The 21696-nt window shown below is 42.0% G+C and overlaps 2 protein-coding genes and 1 long non-coding RNA gene across 3 annotated transcripts in view; 1 reads left to right on the top strand and 2 right to left on the bottom strand.

Annotated features, from left to right (window-relative positions):
* Window positions 1-11621, top strand: part of LOC128092462 (coiled-coil domain-containing protein 186-like) — a 31761-nt gene extending 20140 nt beyond the window's left edge. The window contains exon 6 of the mRNA XM_052706307.1: window positions 11310-11621. Coding sequence (XP_052562267.1) covers window positions 11310-11468 — 159 coding nt within the window. The 3' untranslated portion in view covers window positions 11469-11621. The remainder of the gene's footprint in view (window positions 1-11309) is intronic.
* On the bottom strand, window positions 2122-4461 carry LOC120430614 (uncharacterized). The gene is made up of 9 exons (XM_039595711.2): window positions 3877-4461; window positions 3779-3817; window positions 3602-3705; window positions 3345-3461; window positions 3194-3282; window positions 3013-3132; window positions 2703-2943; window positions 2532-2606; window positions 2122-2445 (listed from the first exon to the last, which is right to left on the bottom strand). The coding sequence occupies exons 1-6, from the start codon at window positions 4202-4204 to the stop codon at window positions 3060-3062; spliced, it is 750 nt and encodes a 249-aa protein (XP_039451645.1). The 5' UTR covers window positions 4205-4461; the 3' UTR covers window positions 2122-2445; window positions 2532-2606; window positions 2703-2943; window positions 3013-3059.
* Window positions 11622-11955: 334 nt separating the features above from the next.
* Window positions 11956-19511, bottom strand: LOC120430613 (uncharacterized). Its single transcript, XR_005607690.2, has 6 exons — window positions 18767-19511; window positions 18533-18692; window positions 18339-18478; window positions 16165-18274; window positions 12878-15835; window positions 11956-12818 (listed from the first exon to the last, which is right to left on the bottom strand). It is a non-coding gene; the product is annotated as an uncharacterized LOC120430613 (long non-coding RNA).
* Window positions 19512-21696: the final 2185 nt, after the last annotated feature.

Here is a 21696-nt window from a genome sequence, read left to right as displayed (position 1 = left end):
GCGCCGATACGCGACCTCCTTCCATGGTTGAAATATCCCACACAAAAAAAAACCCCTGTTGCTGCTACCCATCTTTGACCAGATCAATACTATTGTAATGATGCTGATCCGCCAACTGGACCAGTGAGCAACTTAGAGAAATTCCAGAGTCTCTGGATGCACCTAACTCCGATCATCAAAAACGCACACAGACCGCCCATCGCAGCAACCTCGGGCGTTGCAAACTCAACTGCGGTCAGATCGTCAACGCGCTCAACCTCATCCCGGGTGTCATCAAGCTATCCGGACCGCAGCACGCGCGCTGGCTGTTTACTTCCCTTCGCTTTTCAACGCACCACGAGTTCAAGGAAAAGCTGCTGTCGTCATGCAAGTGGCCGGCTTCAAGACAGCGGCCCAGCAGATCGGGAACTTAATCGCCAACCTCGTGGCAGCATTTGTTCACGGGCGATGTAGACCACCGTCCCGATCCAGACGTCTAGTTTAACAAGCTGGGCGAGGCGGAAAACGTCAAGAGTAAGGACGGCAAGTAGAACGAGAGCATGAACAACACGACGACGCTGGGTGCGCTGAATCGGCCGAGACGACGACGACGACAAAGTCCGCCGCCAAGAAAAAAGTACGTCTGTCCATCAAGTTGAACCCAGATTAGGTTTTGATTGTTTTTTTATTTCAATTTTAATTTAATTATAACCTTGATATTGTTCTAGGTCGCTTCAACGCTCAAGGCGCGCGTCATCGACAAGGCCAAGGTCGCGATAGCCGCCTTTAAGGACATTGCGAGCACGCCATCGCCGAAGCGCAAGCGAAAAATAAACGGTTCCGGCGACGTGTCAACGCTATATCTGGATATCTTTTCACCGGTGCGTCGTAAAATCACACCTGCTGAACCGCCCCGTAACGGTGGCGCGTCCTGCCACACCCAAAATCGACATGTCGAGCGTGTCGAACGCAGTCGCGCAACTTTCAAGACCCAAATTTCGAAGTTTGGCTTCCTCGACATCATGGTCTGCTGTATCTTCAAGAACCTGCTCAACTCGGGACACTTCCAGGAGGCGGCTGCAAAGGTTCTGACATGCCTTCGACATGCCTTGTTCGGCAATTGTGGCGTCATTTCGGTCAACCTCGTCGGCAAGGGCTACGTGGAGATGACCGGCGTTGCCCCGGAAACGTCGCAGGACATCGCCGAAGAGATCATATTCAAAGGAGGCCGGTACCTCGTCTTGCGAACCTTCGAGGTGAACGGACACTAGAGCTGCGGTATTTTTTACTACCTAAGCTCAGAGTTATTAAAAAAAAAAATCACAGTCTTTTTAAAGACTACCTGAGTTATTTTCCCAAATTCTAAACAGTCTTTTCAAGACTAACCCCACCTGATATTTTGTTGTATTTTACAAACGAAGCCATCTTTTTAAGAGAACTTTGCTTGCAAAATGCGTCAAAACAAAGGTAAACGCAAATCTTCTGAAGATTTGGTCGTTACGTCGGTGAAGCGTTTGAACGCTAAACCGGCTAACGCAAACAGAAAAAGAAAACAGCCTCATCCGAGGTCTGATTCTGATTCTGAATGTGAGGTCAATCCTCCAATTCCATTGGCAAACAGTTTCGGTGTTTTATCCGAAACTGTTGACAAGGATCCTTCTCCTCGTACTGAGCCTTCTGCCGTCGAGAAACGAGTAAAGGCTCCGCCAATTGTAGTGACTTCCGTCTCCGATTTGGCCAGCTTTCGAACGCAACTGAAGAATTGCAAGCAAACTTGCAATTTGAAGGTTTCGTTCCAGCTTGGTCGAAGAGGAGAATGTCGCTTGTTGACGGAATCTTTACAAGATCACCAAACTTTTGTTGGTTATTTGAAAAACCACAAACACAATTTCTACACGTATGAGACCAAGAATGCTCGTCCATTCAAGGCGGTCCTGAAAGGTCTCTCCAACGACTTGTCGGTGGATGAGATCAAAAACGAACTTAAGGTGTTGCTTGGCTTTGCCCCATCCCAAGTACACGGAAAGGAGTTCCATCTGAAATTTAACAATTCTAATTAGCTGGCTTCAAATTGGTGAAACAGTGATTTTTTTGGTTGATATACTTCGACAGCTACCGACGCCACGACGCTATTTCACACCACTGGTTTTTCTTTCGCAAATTTTTGAAAGTATCTACCTTGAATCCCCCCCGCTTTGAGTTGGGGAATTCGGTCCACTTGAGTTGCATACGGAAGCGTTGGAGGTTTTTTCGTTTTCGTTCGGAGAGGCTTGATTTTTTTCGTTTGAAATTAAGTTCAGAAAACAGTCTCGGCCCAGTTGGCCGTAGCAAATATTTTTTATTTGTTCTCAACACACACGTAGTTAACACCACTACTGCCGCCGTAACAGTGTTCCCAGCTACCAACTGTGGGTGGCCGGAGCGTGCAAGCGATGGCGGTGTGTGTGTATTCAACATGTCCAGATCCTGAAAAGCAAGCAAGAGTTATCAAATGTAGTGGTCCCTGCAAAGGCACATATCACATTGCATGTGTTCGTGTGTCAGGCCCTCACCTCAAAGCTTGCCAGGAGAACGACGGCATTTCATGGGTGTGTATTGGTTGTCGTGATCATCGTGAAGATGCCATCCTGGAAAAGGTGAAGAAGAATAAGTTGGCTGTTTACGACCTGGCCACCTATGTTGAAAAAGTCTTCGAAGTCTTGGTGTCCAAAATGGATACTAACTCGTCAATGATTACGGAGCTGGCCGCCACGATAACCACGTCTAACGCCATCAATGCCGAAATGCTGTCCACTCGCCCTTCACTCGGTTTGGCCCATCTTTCCCCAGACGAGTCCCTTTCGGCGGTCCATGAACGTGTCCGCGAATCCTTGAGCGCCTCGCTGGACCGTCTTTTCAGCAGAGATGCGAACGGCGAATCCGCTTTATCGCGGAAAAGAAGAGGAGTTGATTCGGAATCCGACCCTACAAACAAACGTGTGAAACCAAGCGCACTAGATAAGCAGACGCCGTCCGTCCCCGACCGGATCTCACCTGGCAATGTAGATGCTCAAGCCCAGGATGCTCCTCTGCCTTTAACGTCAACCCCTGGCAACACCAGTTCCCAGGTCCACGAGATACAACTCCCATCGACATCGACGCAGAATCCGCCCGCTGTAAATACGACGGAGTTAGTGGATCGGAGTGTTCCCATGGACATCAGCAACACTCTTACCGGATCCTATGATGCAACGGCCCCTCAGCAGAATTCCAATCCAAGCACTGGTAGTACTCCACAGACAACATCGGCTGCAAACACTCTTCCTGGAAACGACAACACGAATAAGTCCCAAAACCAGCAGTTCATACCAGCGGCGAACACATACCCTGGTTATTACTTCGCTCCGTGGCAATATCCAAACCCGATCGTTCCTTGGTATCCTCCTGGACAGCAGATGTACCAACCAGACACCCTGACGTGGCCTCCAGTTCAGCCACAGTTGCTGCAAGGACAAAATGTTGCAGTCAATCGACACACGCATCCATTGTCGGCTAAACAAAACAGTCGTTCAGCTCGCGGTGTGAGTCTACATGGTGCTGCACAGAACGCTGCAAGCACCAGAAGACTAGATGATTGCCTTACCTTTTGTGTACGGAACCTGGCTCCGGAGACGACGGAGGATGACGTCGGCAGGTACATAGCGTCCAAAAACATACCGCCTAATGCCGTAATCTGCACCAGCCTCACTAAGCCCCGGAAAAAAATCTCCTTCAAGACCTTCAAAGTTGAGATTGAGCGCCAATTTGCAGATAAACTTACCTCTATGAACTTCTGGCCCGCTGGTGTTACTATAGCACCCTACGAAAGATTTAATGCGGTTGCTTTACCAGCTATCAAATAGCAATCAGCTATCTTACCTGCAATTACAACGTTTTCCGCGGCCCGCGATGTCTGGCTGACCGGTCCTTCTCGTGATGTAAACAATCCCATAGAACCCAGTACCAGTAATACGTCTGGACTGCATCCCACAAATACAAGCACGCTACAGCATCGCGTTAGTGCCAGTGATAGAAGGAGCCTGTTTTGTAGAAGTACGCGGGCCACCGGTGCCCCTTGTGCTCCTAGTGTGCGTGTCATCCACCCTGAGGCTAGTGTGCGTATCCTCCCGTCAGCTGGACCTTCATCCACCAGCACCATCAACGAAGGATCACAGGGTGTCAACTTACACCACAGTGGGATTGACATTGGTCAACACAACAACAAAAATGTCAGGTCAATTTATTACCAAAACGTTCGCGGACTGCGAACCAAGGTCAGTGAATTGTTCCTATCGTTGGCAGAATGTGATTACGATGTCGTAATATTGACCGAGACGTGGCTCCCAGACAATATCTTAAGCTCTGAATTTGCTGGGAACTACGTAGTATACCGTGGTGACAGGACTCCTACTACTAGTCATCTGAGCCGAGGAGGTGGAGTTTTAATTGCAGTCAAACCTGACCTTCACCCTTCCGAGATCACCCTTAATAATGCCACGCGTGGTTCTCGATGCAGTTGCTGATGCCGGGTTGCAACAAATCAACCATGTGTTGAACGAGGACAACAAGCGTTTGGACCTCGCGTTTGTTAGTGAAGCCGCAAGTTGGGATGTCCTTGAACCTCCAATTCCATTGCTGAACGTGGACGCCTATCACCCTCCTTTGCTACTGTCCTACACATTTGATGAAGCGAGTTCTCATGTTTCCCTTGACCCCGATGACCAATTTGACTTCGGACGGTGTGATTTTGACCGGATCAACTATTTGCTTACACAAATTGACTGGAACACAGAACTTTCTTGTAGCGATCCCAACGAAGCGGTCTCTATTTTCTACCATCGCTTATACCAGGTTCTACAAGCGGAAGTACCAAGACGCCGGGCTCCCGTCCCTAAGAAATTTGCGTGGTGGAACAGTGAACTCTCTTATCTCAAAAACCGGCAGCGTAAGGCTAGGAAATATTTCAGCAAATCACCTACACCTGCTGCTGAAAGGAGACTTGCCATCGCTGAAGCAAAATACAAAGATGCCCACAGGACCAGCTACCAGAGCTACTTGGAATCCGTTCAACAACGCTTCAAGCAGGACCCGTCGTCCTTCTGGAATTACGTTCGCAACAAAAAAGGAACAAAAACACTTCCAGTCGAGCTTATTTACAAATCGGACAAGTCTTCTACGGCGGCGGAGGCTGCCGAGCTCTGTGCTCGCTTCTTCAAGTCAACATTTGCACGGCACGACAATCCCCAAGATGACCAACACCTCCGTCACGTGAAGGTGCATGATCTGGATATCCAGCAGTTAACCCTTTCACAACAGGATGTCCGGAAAGCCCTGCTGCAGGTTAATGTGAAGAAAGGACCGGGCCCGGATAAATTATCCCCTTTGTTCCTGAGGTCTTGTGCATACTCTCTTGCTCTTCCTGTCAGCATGCTCTTTAACCAGTCGCTTCATTCCGGTGTTTTCCCGTCTATTTGGAAAATGGCTGCCATGGTTCCCATTCATAAGAGCGGAAGCATCCACAACATGGAAAACTATCGTGGAGTGTCTATTTTGTGCAGCCTGGCAAAAATGTTGGAGCTATTTGTGTTAAATGCGATGAAGGATGTTACAAATCAGACCATTTCTGACCACCAACATGGCTTTCGCAAAACTAGATCCACAGTATCCAACCTGATGGTTTATATACCTTTCATAAGCCAATGCCTTGGTAACCGGAAGCAGGTAGACTCTATTTACATAGATTTCGCCAAAGCATTTGACAGAATTTCCCACAAGATCATCATCAGCAAGCTTGGCAAAGTTGGTCTACCGCGGTGGTTGCTGACATGGCTAACATCGTACCTGGAGAATCGCAAAGCATACGTCAAGCACGGTCGCGCTCGCTCTGAACCGTTCCCTGTTATATCCGGTGTTCCACAGGGAAGCCATCTTGGCCCATTGCTTTTCAACCTGTTCATCAACGATATCTGCGAAATCATCAGGTCTGAAAAGGTGATGTTCGCAGACGACCTCAAGTTTTACCGTGTTATCCACAACACAAATGACTGTGCGGCGCTACAAGAGGATATGAATGCGGTGTTAAACTGGTGCCGGGTCAACGGAATGCTGATCAACGCAAGCAAGTGCAAGATTATGTCTTTCTACCGAGGAAACGCACCAACAAACTACCGCTATAAGGCCGAAGGAACGGACTTGGAGCTCGTCGACTCGATCAAGGATCTCGGCATCATAGTCGACAAAACGCTGTCTTTTAAGGAACACCTGCAAGCAACGATTGCCAAAGCACGAACCACTCTGGGATTCATTTCACGGAACACGCAGGAGTTTACAGACACGTCAACCTTGAAATGTCTTTATTTTTCTCTGGTTCGCAGCACTCTTGAGTACGGGTTACAAATTTGGGCTCCCCGACAAATTGGAGACACTAACCTGTTTGAAAGAGTCCAAAAAACTGCCACTAGGATTATTCTGGGCCGGCTTCCAATAGAACATCCGGCAAGGTTGCTTCACTACGAAGAAAGGCTACATTTTCTGCGAATGGACAAGCTCTCGCGGCGCATCTCTTTCTTGAGGAGGCTATTTATGTTCGACGTTGTCAACGGGGTCACCGATTGTGAAGCATTGAAAGCATTACTTCCAGCCAACACACTGTCTAGGACCCTAAGGGACGTGGAGTTTATTCGTCTCCCAAACGATGGCTGGAGAAGCTTCTACAATCCATTTTATGAATGTTGTAAATGTTTCAATGTTGTATCCGACAAATATTTCCATGGAATGACAAAGTTAAATTTTAAGCATAGGATTAAGCGTTTAATTTAAATTCAGTCTGTAAAGACGGTGCTTCATAAATAAATAAATAAATAAATAAATAAATAAATAAATTAGCTAAAATTTCGGGTAAATTCACCAACTTGGGATTGGTGAAATAGCTAACCCTGATTGCTAATTTGCTATCCAAAACTGACAGCCCAAATCAAAATGACAGGAGAGATTTTACCAAAAATGATGGTGTTTCAGCCAAACTTTTCGTGCATTTACCAAAAAAACTAGCTGGAACCTGCAGCATGAATATTTGACAGATCATTAGTTCGAGACCAAAACAAAGCCAGAGAACGTCTCGAGTCGTGTTTGATCCTGTTTGAGCCGCGGAGTTTTGTGATGTTTATGTGTGTGATTGAGTGCATTGTGAGTGCATGTGAATGCATGTGCGTGAGTGGATTAAAAGGCAGGAAGACTTTTTGCCGGTCAGCATCTGAAGGAATGTTGCAGTTGAGTAGGTGAGAAGTTTTTTGTGCTGTGGGAAAGTCCCCATAGAAATTTGAGTCGATGTTCTCAACGATTTTGTCGGTTTCAGTCTGTTGAATCGATCGACTAAATCGGTCGTTTGTTTCACCGACTCTTATTGTAGCTAAACATAAGGATCGACCGACTAATCGGCAAACTAAATCGGCCGACTGCAACTGACGAAATCGATTGATTGATCGATGGATTTAAACAGCCTTGTGGATTAACCCGGTTAGCCGGATTAAGCCAGACGTCAAGTACACAAGAGCAGACTCTTCCAGCACATTTACACCCTGTGCAGCCCCCAATTGGAAGTTGATCAGGTTTCTGAATTAAATCTATAAAACTAACCTCAATTCTTTTCGCTGTCTTTAATAATGTTAGATGTTCCGGAAACCTGCAGCAGAAACAAGAGCGTATAGGCCGACTCTGTAGGGACCGATTTAGTCAGGCATTTCGTCAATTTTGAGAACTGTAAAATTTTTATGGGGAGGCTTTGTCAGATTTTTTCGCGCATCAACTGCAGTCAGACTGCAAAATTTTCAGCCGGTGAATCCGTGCTCGCCGCACGGTCATGAGTTCCTAAAAGTGGTTCCCGGTGGTTGCCAAAGTGTTTTCCGGTTCCCAGCAGGAAGAAGTATGCAAAAGGTAGGTTTAGTTAACGACGCAAACGAAAAAACGTAAGAAACGTTTTGTTGACAGTAAATTTAGTTTTCCTTGTTTCCCCACTAATCGAAAATTGCCCCCGCAGAAATAATGGAACCAGAGGAGGTCACATCCCGGTTGGCCCAGCTGGAGCTAAACTATGACACGAAGCGGACTCCTCTGCCACGGAACCACTTTCGGTGCCGGACGCAGCAAGCTGGATGCAATTTGGCGTCCACTCGCAGGACATTAGCCTCGAGACCCGCGATGAGCAGCTGGTGCGGGAAGTTTTGCGTTACGCAGCTCGCTCGAAAGGTTCAAACGGCGGGGAATCGGAGCAACTTCGTCGAGTTTGACGCCGGGCAGTTTATGAATCGAGCTGCGTTCAAGATTGCGCTTCCGGAATTTGGACCATAAATCTGCGTTAGCTCCGACCGCGGACGCCAAGACCAAGCCGGCCGCGCAAATTGTTCCGCTCGTCCAGAAACATCCTAAACGGCAGTCGTCCCCTGCGGCAGACCTTCGGGTAACCCAACGGCTGGAGATTCGTGGCGCTGGACGTGTCCGTCGAAAAGGGCAAACGCATCCGCACCATGTTCGTGAGCAAGGGCTACGGAGTCCGAGTGGTGCCAAACAAAGAGTTTCAGCTCATTCTGTCGCCGCAAACGATGCTGTACGAAATCGTTGAGGAGTTTCAAGTCAAGGTCAACCGGAAAATTCGAGTGTACGCCCTCTACATCATCGAAGCAATCATCCTCGGCGGCGTAGACGTCCACGCCTTTTCGCTGGCCAAGCGCAGCGCCCTCTGCACCAAGGGATGCCATCGCACTGAACGGGCCGCTGTGCCACCTCAGCACCAACCCGGTCCGCCCGGTTCCGGTTCGCGGCAAGCAGCTACGCGCTCTCTGAAATGACCACTTTTTCGCGAACGTGACCATCTACACGCTCGAGACCGGCACCAAGGATACGGATGTTCCGTAGAGCGGTTCGAGCCGCGCAAATCTCAGCGCTTTCACATTACGCTGTTGGAGAAGGGCAAGATTTTTGGACGGGAGGAGCACGGTTTTTTAAGAGGTGAGTTTAAACAGGTTGTAGAGGTTGAATCAATACGTTTTGACAATGGTTTTCTTTTCTAGGTGGGGCTTATCATGAAGTGTATTGCGAAAAAGCTCGAGTCAAGCATGATTATTATTAGTTCCGATAGAAGCGCGGTTGTGGTCAGCAGGATCGTTATATCAACATTCAACTCACGGAAGGAGAAGAAAACCAACACATTTGCCATTCGTTCAAGCACGAGCGTACGTACGATTCTCGCCCATAGTTCGATCTACGAGATCTTCTTCGACGCCATCGTTCCGGCCACTCAACTCAACGCCACTCAACGGATGCTCACCCCTAAGCGGCAATCTACTCCCTGGCCATGCACCTGATTAAGCTGAAGTACGAGTTGAATCCTTCGACCAAACCGAACGAAGTCGCTGGTGGATACAGCACGGTTTACCGATCAAGGAGCGATCGGCGCCGAGCCGTACCAACTGGTCAAAACTCTCGCTGCTCAGGGGCCAACCCAATTGATAATTAAACTGTAAGCCCCAGGAGGCCGAAGACAAGTTCATTTGATTTTTGATCATGACGATGACCAAGTTACGTTTAAAACTAGTTAGGATTATACAAAATTGTTATTTGATGTAACTGCAAAAATAATTACAGATTGTTCGTTTTCCTTACTTCGTTCTCTCGTCAGAATACTAATCAAGCCCAGCTACTGCGATATACGGTGTCGCCACAAGCGGTGAATAGAGAAAACAACAAAAAAGCTACTCGTGACGACACGCACACACTGAAACGAGCTTTCAAACTTCCAAAAAAGGACAGTGATATAAAATATTTTTTTTGAAAATGATTTCAAAATTACAAGTTGAACCAGTCGTTAATTATATGGACTTACCAAAAACGTAGCAAGAACAAAAAAGAAACGAGCTAAATCAGCCAAAAGGCTGGCTGAATAGAGCAAGCTTTGCTGGTAGCAATGGAGGCTATTGAAAAAAAAACTTGTAAAAATAGTAGAAAAAGTAGCTATTCTAACCAAAACACCTACCAAGAATAGTGGCAAAGTTAGCTAAACCAGCTAAAAGGATTTGTGAAAATATCTGGCTCCGTAGCCATCAATGGAAAATTTTGAAAAAAATTCCAAAAAATATGGTTGAAATAGTCTAAAAACTAGCTGGACTAACCATAAAATTTCCTAGAATACCATAAAATCTAGCTAAAATAGCTAACAGACCTCCTCAAAACATACAGTTTTTGAGACTGACAGCATTTTTCCAGCTTGCAAATTAGTAAAATTTACTAAAAATTTTGCTGGATTTATCATTTGTAGGACCTGGATCCAGCTGTCAAATCCAGGATTTTTTTTTAGGATTTCCAGCTAAAAAAAATGGTGGTTGAAAAAACAGCCAATTTTTTTAGGATTTTTAACCGAAATTTAGCAAGATTCACGATAAACCTTCTTTCCGTGTAATACCAACGAAGAAAAAATCAAACGGGAATATTTCTCGCTTTGGTTTGACTTCACAATTCTATCTGATTCATTTCAATAGAAATGAAATCAACAATTTGAAACTTTTGGACAAAGTTCAGTTTTTGTTCCATGTACGGGTAAAGTGGGAGCATTTTAAGAAACATGGCGGTAATGGCCAGAATCTGACCCAGTGCCGGCGTTGCCAGGCATTCGGTCACGGCACTGATCATTGCGCCATGGTTCCAAAATGCATGGTTTGCGGGGATTCTTCTCACGACAAGGACAATTGTCCCGTGAAAGAAGTCACCCAATTTAAATGTGCAAATTGTGGTGGAAATCACAAATCAAATTTCTGGGATTGCCCCATCAGAAAAAAGGTTTTGGATTCTCGTGCTAAGCATCAGCCGAAATCCAAACCGAAATTTTCTCAAAGTCAGGTTGTACCTGCATCTTTAAATCAAACGTTCGTGCTGTCTCACTCGAACAATGCTAGAAATACCCCTACCGTGGAAAAGTTAGGTAACAGCAATGGCATTTCTTATGCCAACGTCGTTTCGGGTTCGAGTTTGTCGTGACTTTCGCCCGATTTCCCTCGAATTTCAATAATTTCGGACACAAATAACAACACACGTCATTTCATGCCCAAGCAAAACACACGACTGATTTATTTCTCGTTTTCTCACGCACACATTCTCAACATCTCTCTCGGCTGACCTGCTCTCTCATTGCGCTACATGAACGCTCTCTCTTCTCACTCTCTCTCTTCTCTGCCACACTTATTCACTACATCCTCGTTCTTTCCTACTCTAAAAATTCAATCATATATTCAGATTAACATTAGCTTGGTGATCCTTTTATTCAGGAAACTCAGCTCATCTCAGAATTCGGCTTCAGCAGATGCTTCTCCGGTATCCTTGATCGTGACACATATCAGCCAGAACCCCAACGTCAACGTGGTTACCTGCAATTAAAGAATGAAAAAAAAAACGACAACTTGGAAAGCTATCGTGTAATTAATTGATTGAATAATACACCTGGAAATATACCCTGCAATCTTCCCAGAAATTCTATTAGGAGCTCTAATACAAGTCGTATAGGTTACAAGCCTATCGTTTCTTAAATCATCACTTCAAAAAGATTGAAAATCTAAACAATTCCTAAAATTCTTTTGCTTCATCTTCCCTGAATCCAATCATAACCTTAAATTTAAGTTTTGCAAGTGATGCCTATCGATTCTTAAACCATCACTTTAACAATATTGAAATCTGTAAACAATTTTCCAACTTCCCAAACATCGATAAAAAATTACCTCCTATTAAATCTTCCCTGAATTCCAATCATGAGCACGAATTTAAACCTGTCTATTCATAAATCATTTCTCAAAGATATCTGAAAAAAAAGTCTTTTCAAACTTTTCCAACAATCGATAATATTTATCTATTCATATATCTTCTCTGAATCCAATTATAAACTCAAATTTTAGTCGTGTAGTCGTGTAGGTTACAAGCCTATCGTCTGTTAAATCATCACTTCAGCTTGTTCAACAATCGATAATATAATAATATACGAATTCCAATCATTGTCGTGACTTTCACCCAATTTTCCATGAATTTTGAATATTTCGGACACAACAATAAGCTCTAAATTAGGTCGTGTACACAGAAAAAAAAAATCGGGTAAATTTACATCATTTATGATGTACCAAAAGTGCACGTCATTAAAGATGCGAATTTACATCAAATTCATTTGAAATTTAAGTGCCATCCATCGTAAACTTCTAGAACAAAAAGTGTCTCAAAACATGTAAATTTCCGATGAAACTAACGTAAAATTACCAAAGTCCAAAATTTTTTTATTCCGTTGAAACTAGAATCTGATGTAAATTTGAAAAGCTTTTGTAAATCATAGTTAAGAAAAATTAATTTAACCTTATCAAAAAAGGTTGTCTAGATTGATTTGCAGTACAATAATCTTTCTGACTATGATCCAAACACAAAGATTGTTCAAAATCACACCAAATTGTAGATTCAACGGAACAGCGTACAAAAGGGGATTGGTTGACCCTTAATGTTTTTTTTTTCTAAGGATGGAGTGATAATTACAATGCGGAATGTACTCACCTGAACATTTTCACACAAAAAAAACTCCATAAGCGGCGGGAGGTCAGCATAAGGACTTCAGATTTGTTGTTGGTTGGTGACGTTCTTGTTGAGCTGCTTCTTGGTGAACTTTATCAGCTGGTAATCCAGGAAGTTTTGGGGGGCTTCGTTAACACTGGCGGCTGCGCCACGGTGAGCATCTGCATCATGGACTTGTCCAGCTTGGCCGGTAAGTTTGAACTGACCAACAGCGATCTGCCCAGCCAGGCGTTCTGTTAAGAACAAAACATTAGAGCAAAACGTTACAATCATGAACAAAAATTATCTTTACCTTGCTCCGGACAGCAGCACTTGTCGGGTTCCAATGAGTAACGTTCCCGGCTTTGCTTTTGCGTCGAAAAGCTTGTCCCCAACTCGACCGTTTCTATCTCGCCAGCACGTTAGGCACTTTAATTTTGTGGCTCGATTAATACACTTAAACGCCGCCAGCACCGATTCCGTATCCGTCACCGTTCTCTACAAAATCGACTGGTTCGAACCAAATCTGCTTCTCAAATTTTTCGATTGATGTGTGACATTCTTGGTGACGTTTTAAGTTAACGTATCAATGACGTTGCCAATTACATAGACCGGTATTAGAAAATATTTTGGTTTTTGTCGGAGTTCGATTATCCAATTTAGGGTATTGTTTAGAGTATGCAATGCATCTGATAAGTCTGCTGCAGTAGTAAAAAGGGAAAACCAGTTCTATTCGAATTCTAAAACGGATTTAATTTGAATCATATACGAATTCCGTTTCAAATGCAACATCCGGTTCCGTGTACGTTCCGGTTGTTGCTTTGAAACGGGTTTCGTATACGATTCGAATTTAATTTCGGAATTCGAATTGAGTTAACTGGTAAGAGGTGATATTTTTTTTACGTCGCCTTCACTAAACGTAAAAATTCAATGTATCCCGCACGTATCTGGTTGTTGATACAAACTGTGAGCAGACTACTGGGGTAAAATTCATAGCCGGGGTGACATTTTTATATTGAAGTTTTTTTTTTTTTTGGCAAAATGAAAAATACGAATAAAATACAAACAGAACGTTATGGAATCATACTAAGCTTGGTAGAGATGTGGTCAAATCACCCCAACAAGAACTTTTCACTACATTTTGAATAGTTTCAAAAGTTGGTTAACTTTAATTATGACAACACTGAACATCAGTTTAACCTGCTCACGACGGATGATGTTCATCGAGAACGAGCAAGATACGTTCATGCTTCGACATTTCCCAATTACTATGTTTTGCTACAGTACAGTACAGTACTTTGTTAAACAATCATTCAATTGGGTCCTAAAATGAAGCTTAGATTGCTGATATTATTGTTTATAGCGATCAAGCTTATTTTTCTGAGTACAATGACCCTATGTAGGACCACAAAGAGTTTAAAATGGGTTTTTAAATCAATTTTGAAAAATTAACCTCGCGGTCCTTCTTGACAGAAAAGTTCCTACTTGACAGCTCGTTCCAAGGGGACCATAGTTGATCCATCGAAAAAATGTTGTCTTGTCATTATTTTTTTATGCATTAAAATGAAAAAAAGTGATCAGAAATGGTTTTTGATCGTGTTTTTTACCGTTGTACATAAAAAATGACATAGGGCTTTAGTACCCAATTGTATTTTTTTCAGATGTAACATTAAAAGAGGCCTTAAAAATCAATTTGACGTAATTAATATAAAAAAAAATAAAATAAAATCTCATCAATGTAACCCGGTTTAAGGTACCATGTCCTAAGAAAAGAAATCTCCATGAAGAATTCTTAAAATTATAAGTTTAATATTATTGAAACGATATCCTGCTTGTTAACACTGTTTTCGTGGAAAGAATCTATTGGTGATTGCAAATCTATTTCTTGACCAAACTTTTAGTGATGTCGTTTTGGCCTTAAGGTCCAACTCTCAAGTGTCATTGTGTTCAAATAAATAAGTTTAATCTTTTAAATAAGTAGTTACGTAATCTTAGAACTTGAATCTTGCTCAAAATCGTCAAATTCATCTGAGTCAAATTAAAATATTTCACGTGTTAACAAAACACAGTTTGCTTTAATATATTTATATTGAGTGAAAATTAAAAAGAGATCAGAAATAGACAAACCCAGCGAAAGCTCAACCCCGCTGGTTGATGATGAGAGATATGATAGCTCCCATTGTAAATGTCTCGGTTTTCATACTTTTTGTTAATTTTCTTTAAAAAAAGCAGAGATAGGAAAACAATTTATTATTGCTGAACTTCCTGCGGAATCGAATGGTGTTCTTATCTCAATTGCAAATTATTCGAACTATTTTTGTTGTAAAAAACACATATTTTTTCATCTAATCAATCAATACTTCTATCCTAAATAATCATTTTATTGCTTAAAATGTAAGTTTTCCCAAGTTTCCCAATTCAAATACATGAAAACTGTCATTTCTAACACCATTTGCGACCTAGCGGCCATTTCAAACTGGATTATCTATTGTAATAAGAAATGATAAATAGAAAAATCATTTTAACTAAAAAATTGGGCTCCAAATAAACTTGATATCACTCCGACAACTAACTCCGACATATTTTCCTATGCACCTTGCTATGATAAAAACCTTGGATTTTGAAAAATCACCAATGTTTTGACAGTTGACAGCCGGTTGACGAGAAGCAGTAAAAATTATTTGTTAACATTAATTAAATTGCGGCTCGGTATTTTAAAAGTTTAAGAGTTTATTCCGTTTGTTGCCATCACCTGAGGATGTGCTAAAAGTAATAGATTAATTTGTTTACCTCAAGAAGCTTGACGTGATCTTGGTCCGCAGACAAACTGGAAGTTCTACCGAGGGTAAATGATTTGAGCTAGCTCTGCAATAAAAAGTTAGATTATGCAAATGATTGATTTTGCCAGAAAAGTTAACTGACTGTTCCGGAGCCATCAGGCCATCAGCATTTCGTGCTGGACCAGCGGAGAAGAAAGAGCAGATGCAGCACATTCCAATGGACCAGCAGTGTACGGAACCGGAACATAAAATCCTAAAGCTTCTCTACGAGAGTATCACGAATCGATCGCCCGAATCGATCGGCCGGATCGATCAGCTCAAATCTGCTCCACAAGCTGACGGAAACGATTAAAAACAGCAAAAACATCGAAAGCAACAAGGCCGCCGCTGCGGCATCCTCCCTGCCGAAATGCTTTACCACGCCGGTCCCGAACCAGATCATGTCCCCGGCGAACAAAATCCTCGACGAAATCCGCAACACGCCGTCCTACCTAATTGGGTCCTAAAATGAAGCTTAGATTGCTGATATTATTGTTTATAGCGATCAAGCTTATTTTTCTGAGTACAATGACCCTATGTAGGACCACAAAGAGTTTAAAATGGGTTTTTAAATCAATTTTGAAAAATTAACCTCGCGGTCCTTCTTGACAGAAAAGTTCCTACTTGACAGCTCGTTCCAAGGGGACCATAGTTGATCCATCGAAAAAATGTTGTCTTGTCATTATTTTTTTATGCATTAAAATGAAAAAAAGTGATCAGAAATGGTTTTTGATCGTGTTTTTTACCGTTGTACATAAAAAATGACATAGGGCTTTAGTACCCAATTCATTCGTCCCTGTCGTGCGTCTCCGTGCTGGGATCCTCCGATGGAACGGGTGGAACCGGAACGTCCAAGCAGGAAACGCCCTACCGGATCAGTCGGCCACCGGTCAGCGTGCAGAGTCCGTCGGCGATTGGGAACGGAAATTGCTTCGATCGGCTGGACAGCTGCGAGGAGCTGGTGGCCTTTCAACAGTAAATATGTGCATAAATATAAGCTAAACACTTCCGCTCCTCACGCCAAACACGATCATAATAATGAGCTGTCATTGACAACATCAATCACATCTGTTATGTTGAAATTTACGTGCCAGAATGGAATTTATTTTACATCGTACCAAAATTACATGGCTTTCATACTTTCAAATTTGAGTGATGTCAACAAAACAATGATCATTTACATTAGATTCAAAGTTTACATGCAATTTCAATTTACACAAACACTCTTTAAATTAAATACAACGATTTACATCGGTTTTCAAATTTACATCGAGCATGTTTACGTTTAAAACATGAATTCAGTGTCGTGTAAATTCACACTTTTTTTTCTGTGTAGGCTATGAGCCTATCGATTCTTAAACCATAACTTTAACAATATTAAAAATCTCAAAATTCCATTCCCAACTTCTCCAATAATCGATAAAAAATATCTTTTAAAATCCAAACATGAGCTCAAATTTAAGCCGTATAGGTTATAAGCCTATTGATTCTTAAATCATCACTTCAAAAGATTGAAACTTCGTCAAAAATGACCTACTTTTCCAACAATCGATTATATTTATCTTTTAATATATCTCCCCGAATCAAATCATTAACTCAAGTTTAAGTTTTAGCCTATCGCAATCATCACTTCAATAGATTGGAAATCTTAAAAATTTCTTACCCAGCTTGTTCAACAACCGATAATATACCAATACACGATTTCCAATCATTGTCGTGACTTTCGCCCGATTTTCTATTTATTTTGAATATTTTGGCCAAAAAATTAGCTCAAATTTAGGTCGTAAAGGTAATGAGCCTATTGATTTTAATTTATTTCTCAAACAATATTAAAAATCAGATTGCCAACCTCCCGTGGTCGAGTGGTTACGGGATCCGCCTAACAAGCGGAAGGTCAGAGGTTCAATCCTCGGGTGGCAGCTTTGGAGCTTTGGTCATCCCGCAAAATCAGTACAGGGTTTTCTTTCCCTGCTGTCTGCGCTTTGGAGAAACCTCGAGTTAGTCAAAAATGGACTACTCGGCGAAGAGCTCCAATGCCAACTGACGACAGTCGGGTCAATACGAGAGAGCCGAAAAAACTGATGACAAAGGGAGAGATCTAAAAAAAATAGCCAACAGGGACCGCTCCAGTCCCCGTCCGTCCTCATCATTTGAAGTTGGACATCAACAGCCTGCGAGCCATAACAGTTCTTCAAAAGTTGCTCATTTCTCCTTCGCTAGGTCAACTACACAGAAAAAAATAATTCGGTAAATTTACATCATTAATGATGTACCAAAAGTGCACGTCATTAATGATGCTAATTTACATGAACTTCATTGTAAAATTAAGTGCCATTCGACGTAATCATGTGGAACAAACTTTGCTTTGGAAACTTGTAAATTTCCGATGAAATCGATGTAATTTTACCAAAGTCGAAATTTTTTTTGCTCCGTTGAATTTAGAACCTGATGTAAATTTCAAATGCTTTATAGTCTTGCATGGTTTGGAACGGCTTACTTTTGTTCTTATCGAATCAAGCAAAACCGATAACTGGGTCAATGTGAGTTTCACGTTGGCTCTTTGCCATTGTTTTGCTTGAAATGATGTACATAAGTTTATCATTCCTAACTGCGTAAACAAATAAAGAAAACGAAATTTTATCAAATGCTAAATTCAACGGAGTAATTTAATTTTATTCTGATACTTGAACACTAGATTAGTGATTTCTAAGACAATTGATGTACTTTAAAACTGAAACTTACTCGTTTGAAGTCCACTAAGCCTGTGATCATGTGACCCGCCTCGTAAAGCATCTCGAAAGCCACAATGTTTACGCCAGAGGACCGGCAATCCCTTGCCATGGATTTTCGTCGACTGAATTGTAGATTGTCTAACATCGAAAGAGTGAATCCTAAAATAGAAAGTTCTAACATTAAAAACTTCACTCTTTAACGTCACCCTAAATAACAACTCACATTTGTTAGAAATCAGGTCAAGTCAACGCAAGGCTTTCGGAGCTATCGCTCAAGCTTACCGGAAGTTGCTTTTGCTAAGGAAATGCAGATGTCCAGCTGCATCGTCGGAAACGTTATGGTCAGTTTGATTTTTGGATTAGCTACGATGATAAGATGATCAAAACAAATCCATTATTTTGAGAAATGTAACATACCATATTCTACAATAAGGTCAGCTCTGGGAAGAATTAGACTTGGCGTCGTTACCGCTGGCTGGTCAGTCTGGATCATATCGGAGTACATCTCTCAGCGCCTGAATCGAGGCCTTTCCGTGTACATCATTAATCCGTTTGGAATAGAAGAGGGAGGAAGTAGCTGAAACGGAACACAACAAAAAGTCAAATTGAATTTTTAATAAAAAGCATGAAATGAGAGATGATCTCACTTACCATTACAAAACGAAGGAAATCACCGCCACATGATCTCCCACAAGCTTGGGCTGAAACCACTTCCGGCCTCTAAATCGTATTGAGCCGGTCGAGATTCTCGACGAGTCGTTCGGGCTCATGAGAACCGTCACCGGAAAGTTAACCTCTGCGTGCTTAAAGAACACCGTCCAACTGTGCTCTTTCTAAACCGCTGCTGGACCATGTCAGTCCAGGATCATCAATATTTCCAGGAAATTCGTAGATTGAGACTTAGGAAGATAATGTCGAGTTTTGCTTAAAAGAAAAATAAAGTGTAAAATTTTTATTTCACCTTACAAACTTGCTCCGTTATACGTACAAATACGTACCATTAAAATCTTACTTTCAAATTTGCTGCTATGCCGGTTCTTTGTTTCTTCCGGTCGGTCCCTCTGGTCCAGTAATAGATGGTGGTCACTCGATTTCACAAAATTTGAATAATTTAAACGTTCGAGCCGACATTTTTTTAATCAATTTTTATTTTGTTTGTTTTGATTCAACTTTGACGTTTTCCGCCAAATTCTAATCGACGTCGACATACAGCTGAATGTCGACTGTCGGAGTTGAGCGAGTTTAGGGAGCGTTCTTTTATTACGTAACGCAGTTAGGGGGTGTCGGCGTCTGTTACGAAATGTTACGAAAATTGGGGGGCGGAGGGGGGTGTAATGGAAAATTTGATTACATAACGATAAATTTTCATATAAGCACTCATAAAAATTTGCTAAAAGACCTTGTGGATCGCTCATCTGTTACGATATGTTACGAAAAGGAGGGGGAGGGGGGGGGGGTGAGGGGGAGTAAAAAATCCCAAATTTTACGTAACGTAATAAAAGAACGCTCCCAACAGATGTACTTTTGCAAGGTTATTATAGATACCAGGTCTGTTTGATACTTGACATGGATGTCTTTGTAAGCACAAGAGTAAAATTTGAACAAAAATTTTAGGAATTAAAATTTTTCAACTTTTCGGGTGATTTTTTCAGATTCTTTTTTTTTTTTTTGAGGTCATGTATGACTAACGAGAATGCATCGTTGGGTGGTTGACTCTATGTTTTTTCTGCTGTTTTCTATTTGAAAAAAATATACACAGGGAGGGGTAGGAAATAATAAATCATCACAAAATCAAGCTAAACAGTCGACTGTGATTTTGTAACGAAGCCGTTTAACCGGCTCTTGTTAAATGTAGACATTCACCATGTAAGCAAGATGGACTGTTTTTTTTTAATCTATATTGGTCTATTTAGATTGTTTTGATTGAAATGCTACGTTATTTTAAAATTCGTCAACAGTACGGTAATCGAACTCTCGATATCAGAATTGGAAATCCAGTACGCCGCTAGCCAAAATCCACACCCTACCAGTCAGAGTTCACACTGAGCATTATTTTTACTCTTTGACGATATCGAAGGATCTAACTTTTCACATTCTACTTACAAGGCGATACTCATGACCATACGAGTGACCATACGACCACATGAGCTCGGTGGATGGCGCCAAAGTAAAAGAAAAGTACATTTCGAAAAAAAACTGTTTATCTGTAAATTATTAAAGGCTTTAGCATTGACTCTATAAAACTGAAGCAACATTTGAAAGGTGTGATACGACATTGCTCTTACGGCCTTTTATTACACGCGTTCAAATGAGACGAAAGGCCGTAAGATCAATGTCATACCGCCCCTTTCAAATGTTTCTCCAGAAATTATCATAATCTATTTTTTGCTAAAAAAGCAAAACAGATATTTAAAAAAAATTGAGAAGCGATAATTAATTTGTTATTCGTTATACAATTTGAAATGCATCTCATAAGTAGAAGACTGATTATGCCAAAAGTTCGTCCCATCACAGCCCCTATAAACAAAATCATTCTTATTCAACCCTAAAAGAGCACTTATTGTCGTGTACCCACTTTTGGATAAAACAGTCGTATTCTTTTTGTCGGAGTTTAGACTTATGAAAATTCTTGGTTAACATAATTGACCGTGTAAACTCCGACATTTCTACCGTTTCAGAGCCTTCAGAGTTAAGGTCTGTCAAACGAATTCTTTCCAAACCTTTCAAACAGTTGATTGCATTCAATTTAAGTTTGAAATCTGTTGCTCCTGCTAAAATAAATAAAAAATTATGAGAAAAAGTTGATAACAGTCGACAAGTGCTAACATACCAGCGACGAAGATCCGTATGCGGCCAGACCATCCCTGGAAAGATCATGCAAACGGCCACGACAATCCCAACTCGCGGCCAAAGAGTCGCAAACCGAGAACGTCCGCAAACCGGCATCAGATGGTCAGAATGGATCGGGTCAGAGTCGATGCTGCTAGCACTCTGGATACATCCTAAGGAATGCAATTTGAGGAGCCGGAATTTCCAAAGGATTTTATGTGTGGCCCCGTCAAAATAGACAACAACAGTGGCCGGAAGAGTACAGTTCCAGCATATTTCCTTCTGCGATGTGGTAAGTGTCAGTAAAACTCATGCTAAAACCAGCATAGTAATAGAACTCTGGAACTACCTCCTTCTGATGAGTCCAAAGATCTTCCTAGTTAGATTTTGCGATTAAATAATCAGATGATCTGTAATGTAAACAATAATTCTCTACAACAAATCTGTAGCAACATTTCAAAGGGGCGGTAAGGGCAATGTCGTACCGCCCCTTTCAAATGTTGCTCCAGAAATGCACACCATTTGAACGGAACATCGCCATTCAATCAAATTATGGTTTGTTCTTTACATTAAATGAATTCTGAATTCATTTGCAAGCACAACTTATTACCCGGCATCTGATATCATGAACCATGATTTTCACACACTTTTTACATGTTGTTTACCTCTCCACACTAAAATTTCACTTAAATATAAGCTCAAAACATCCGCTCCTCGCGCGCAACTCAATAATAATAATGATCTGTCATTGA

Source organism: Culex pipiens, chromosome 1 (genome assembly GCF_016801865.2).
Source record: "Culex pipiens pallens isolate TS chromosome 1, TS_CPP_V2, whole genome shotgun sequence".
Lineage (NCBI taxonomy): Eukaryota > Metazoa > Arthropoda > Insecta > Diptera > Culicidae > Culex > Culex pipiens.
Note: the sequence above shows the minus strand (reverse complement) of the source record. Positions and strands in the feature narration are given on the sequence as shown.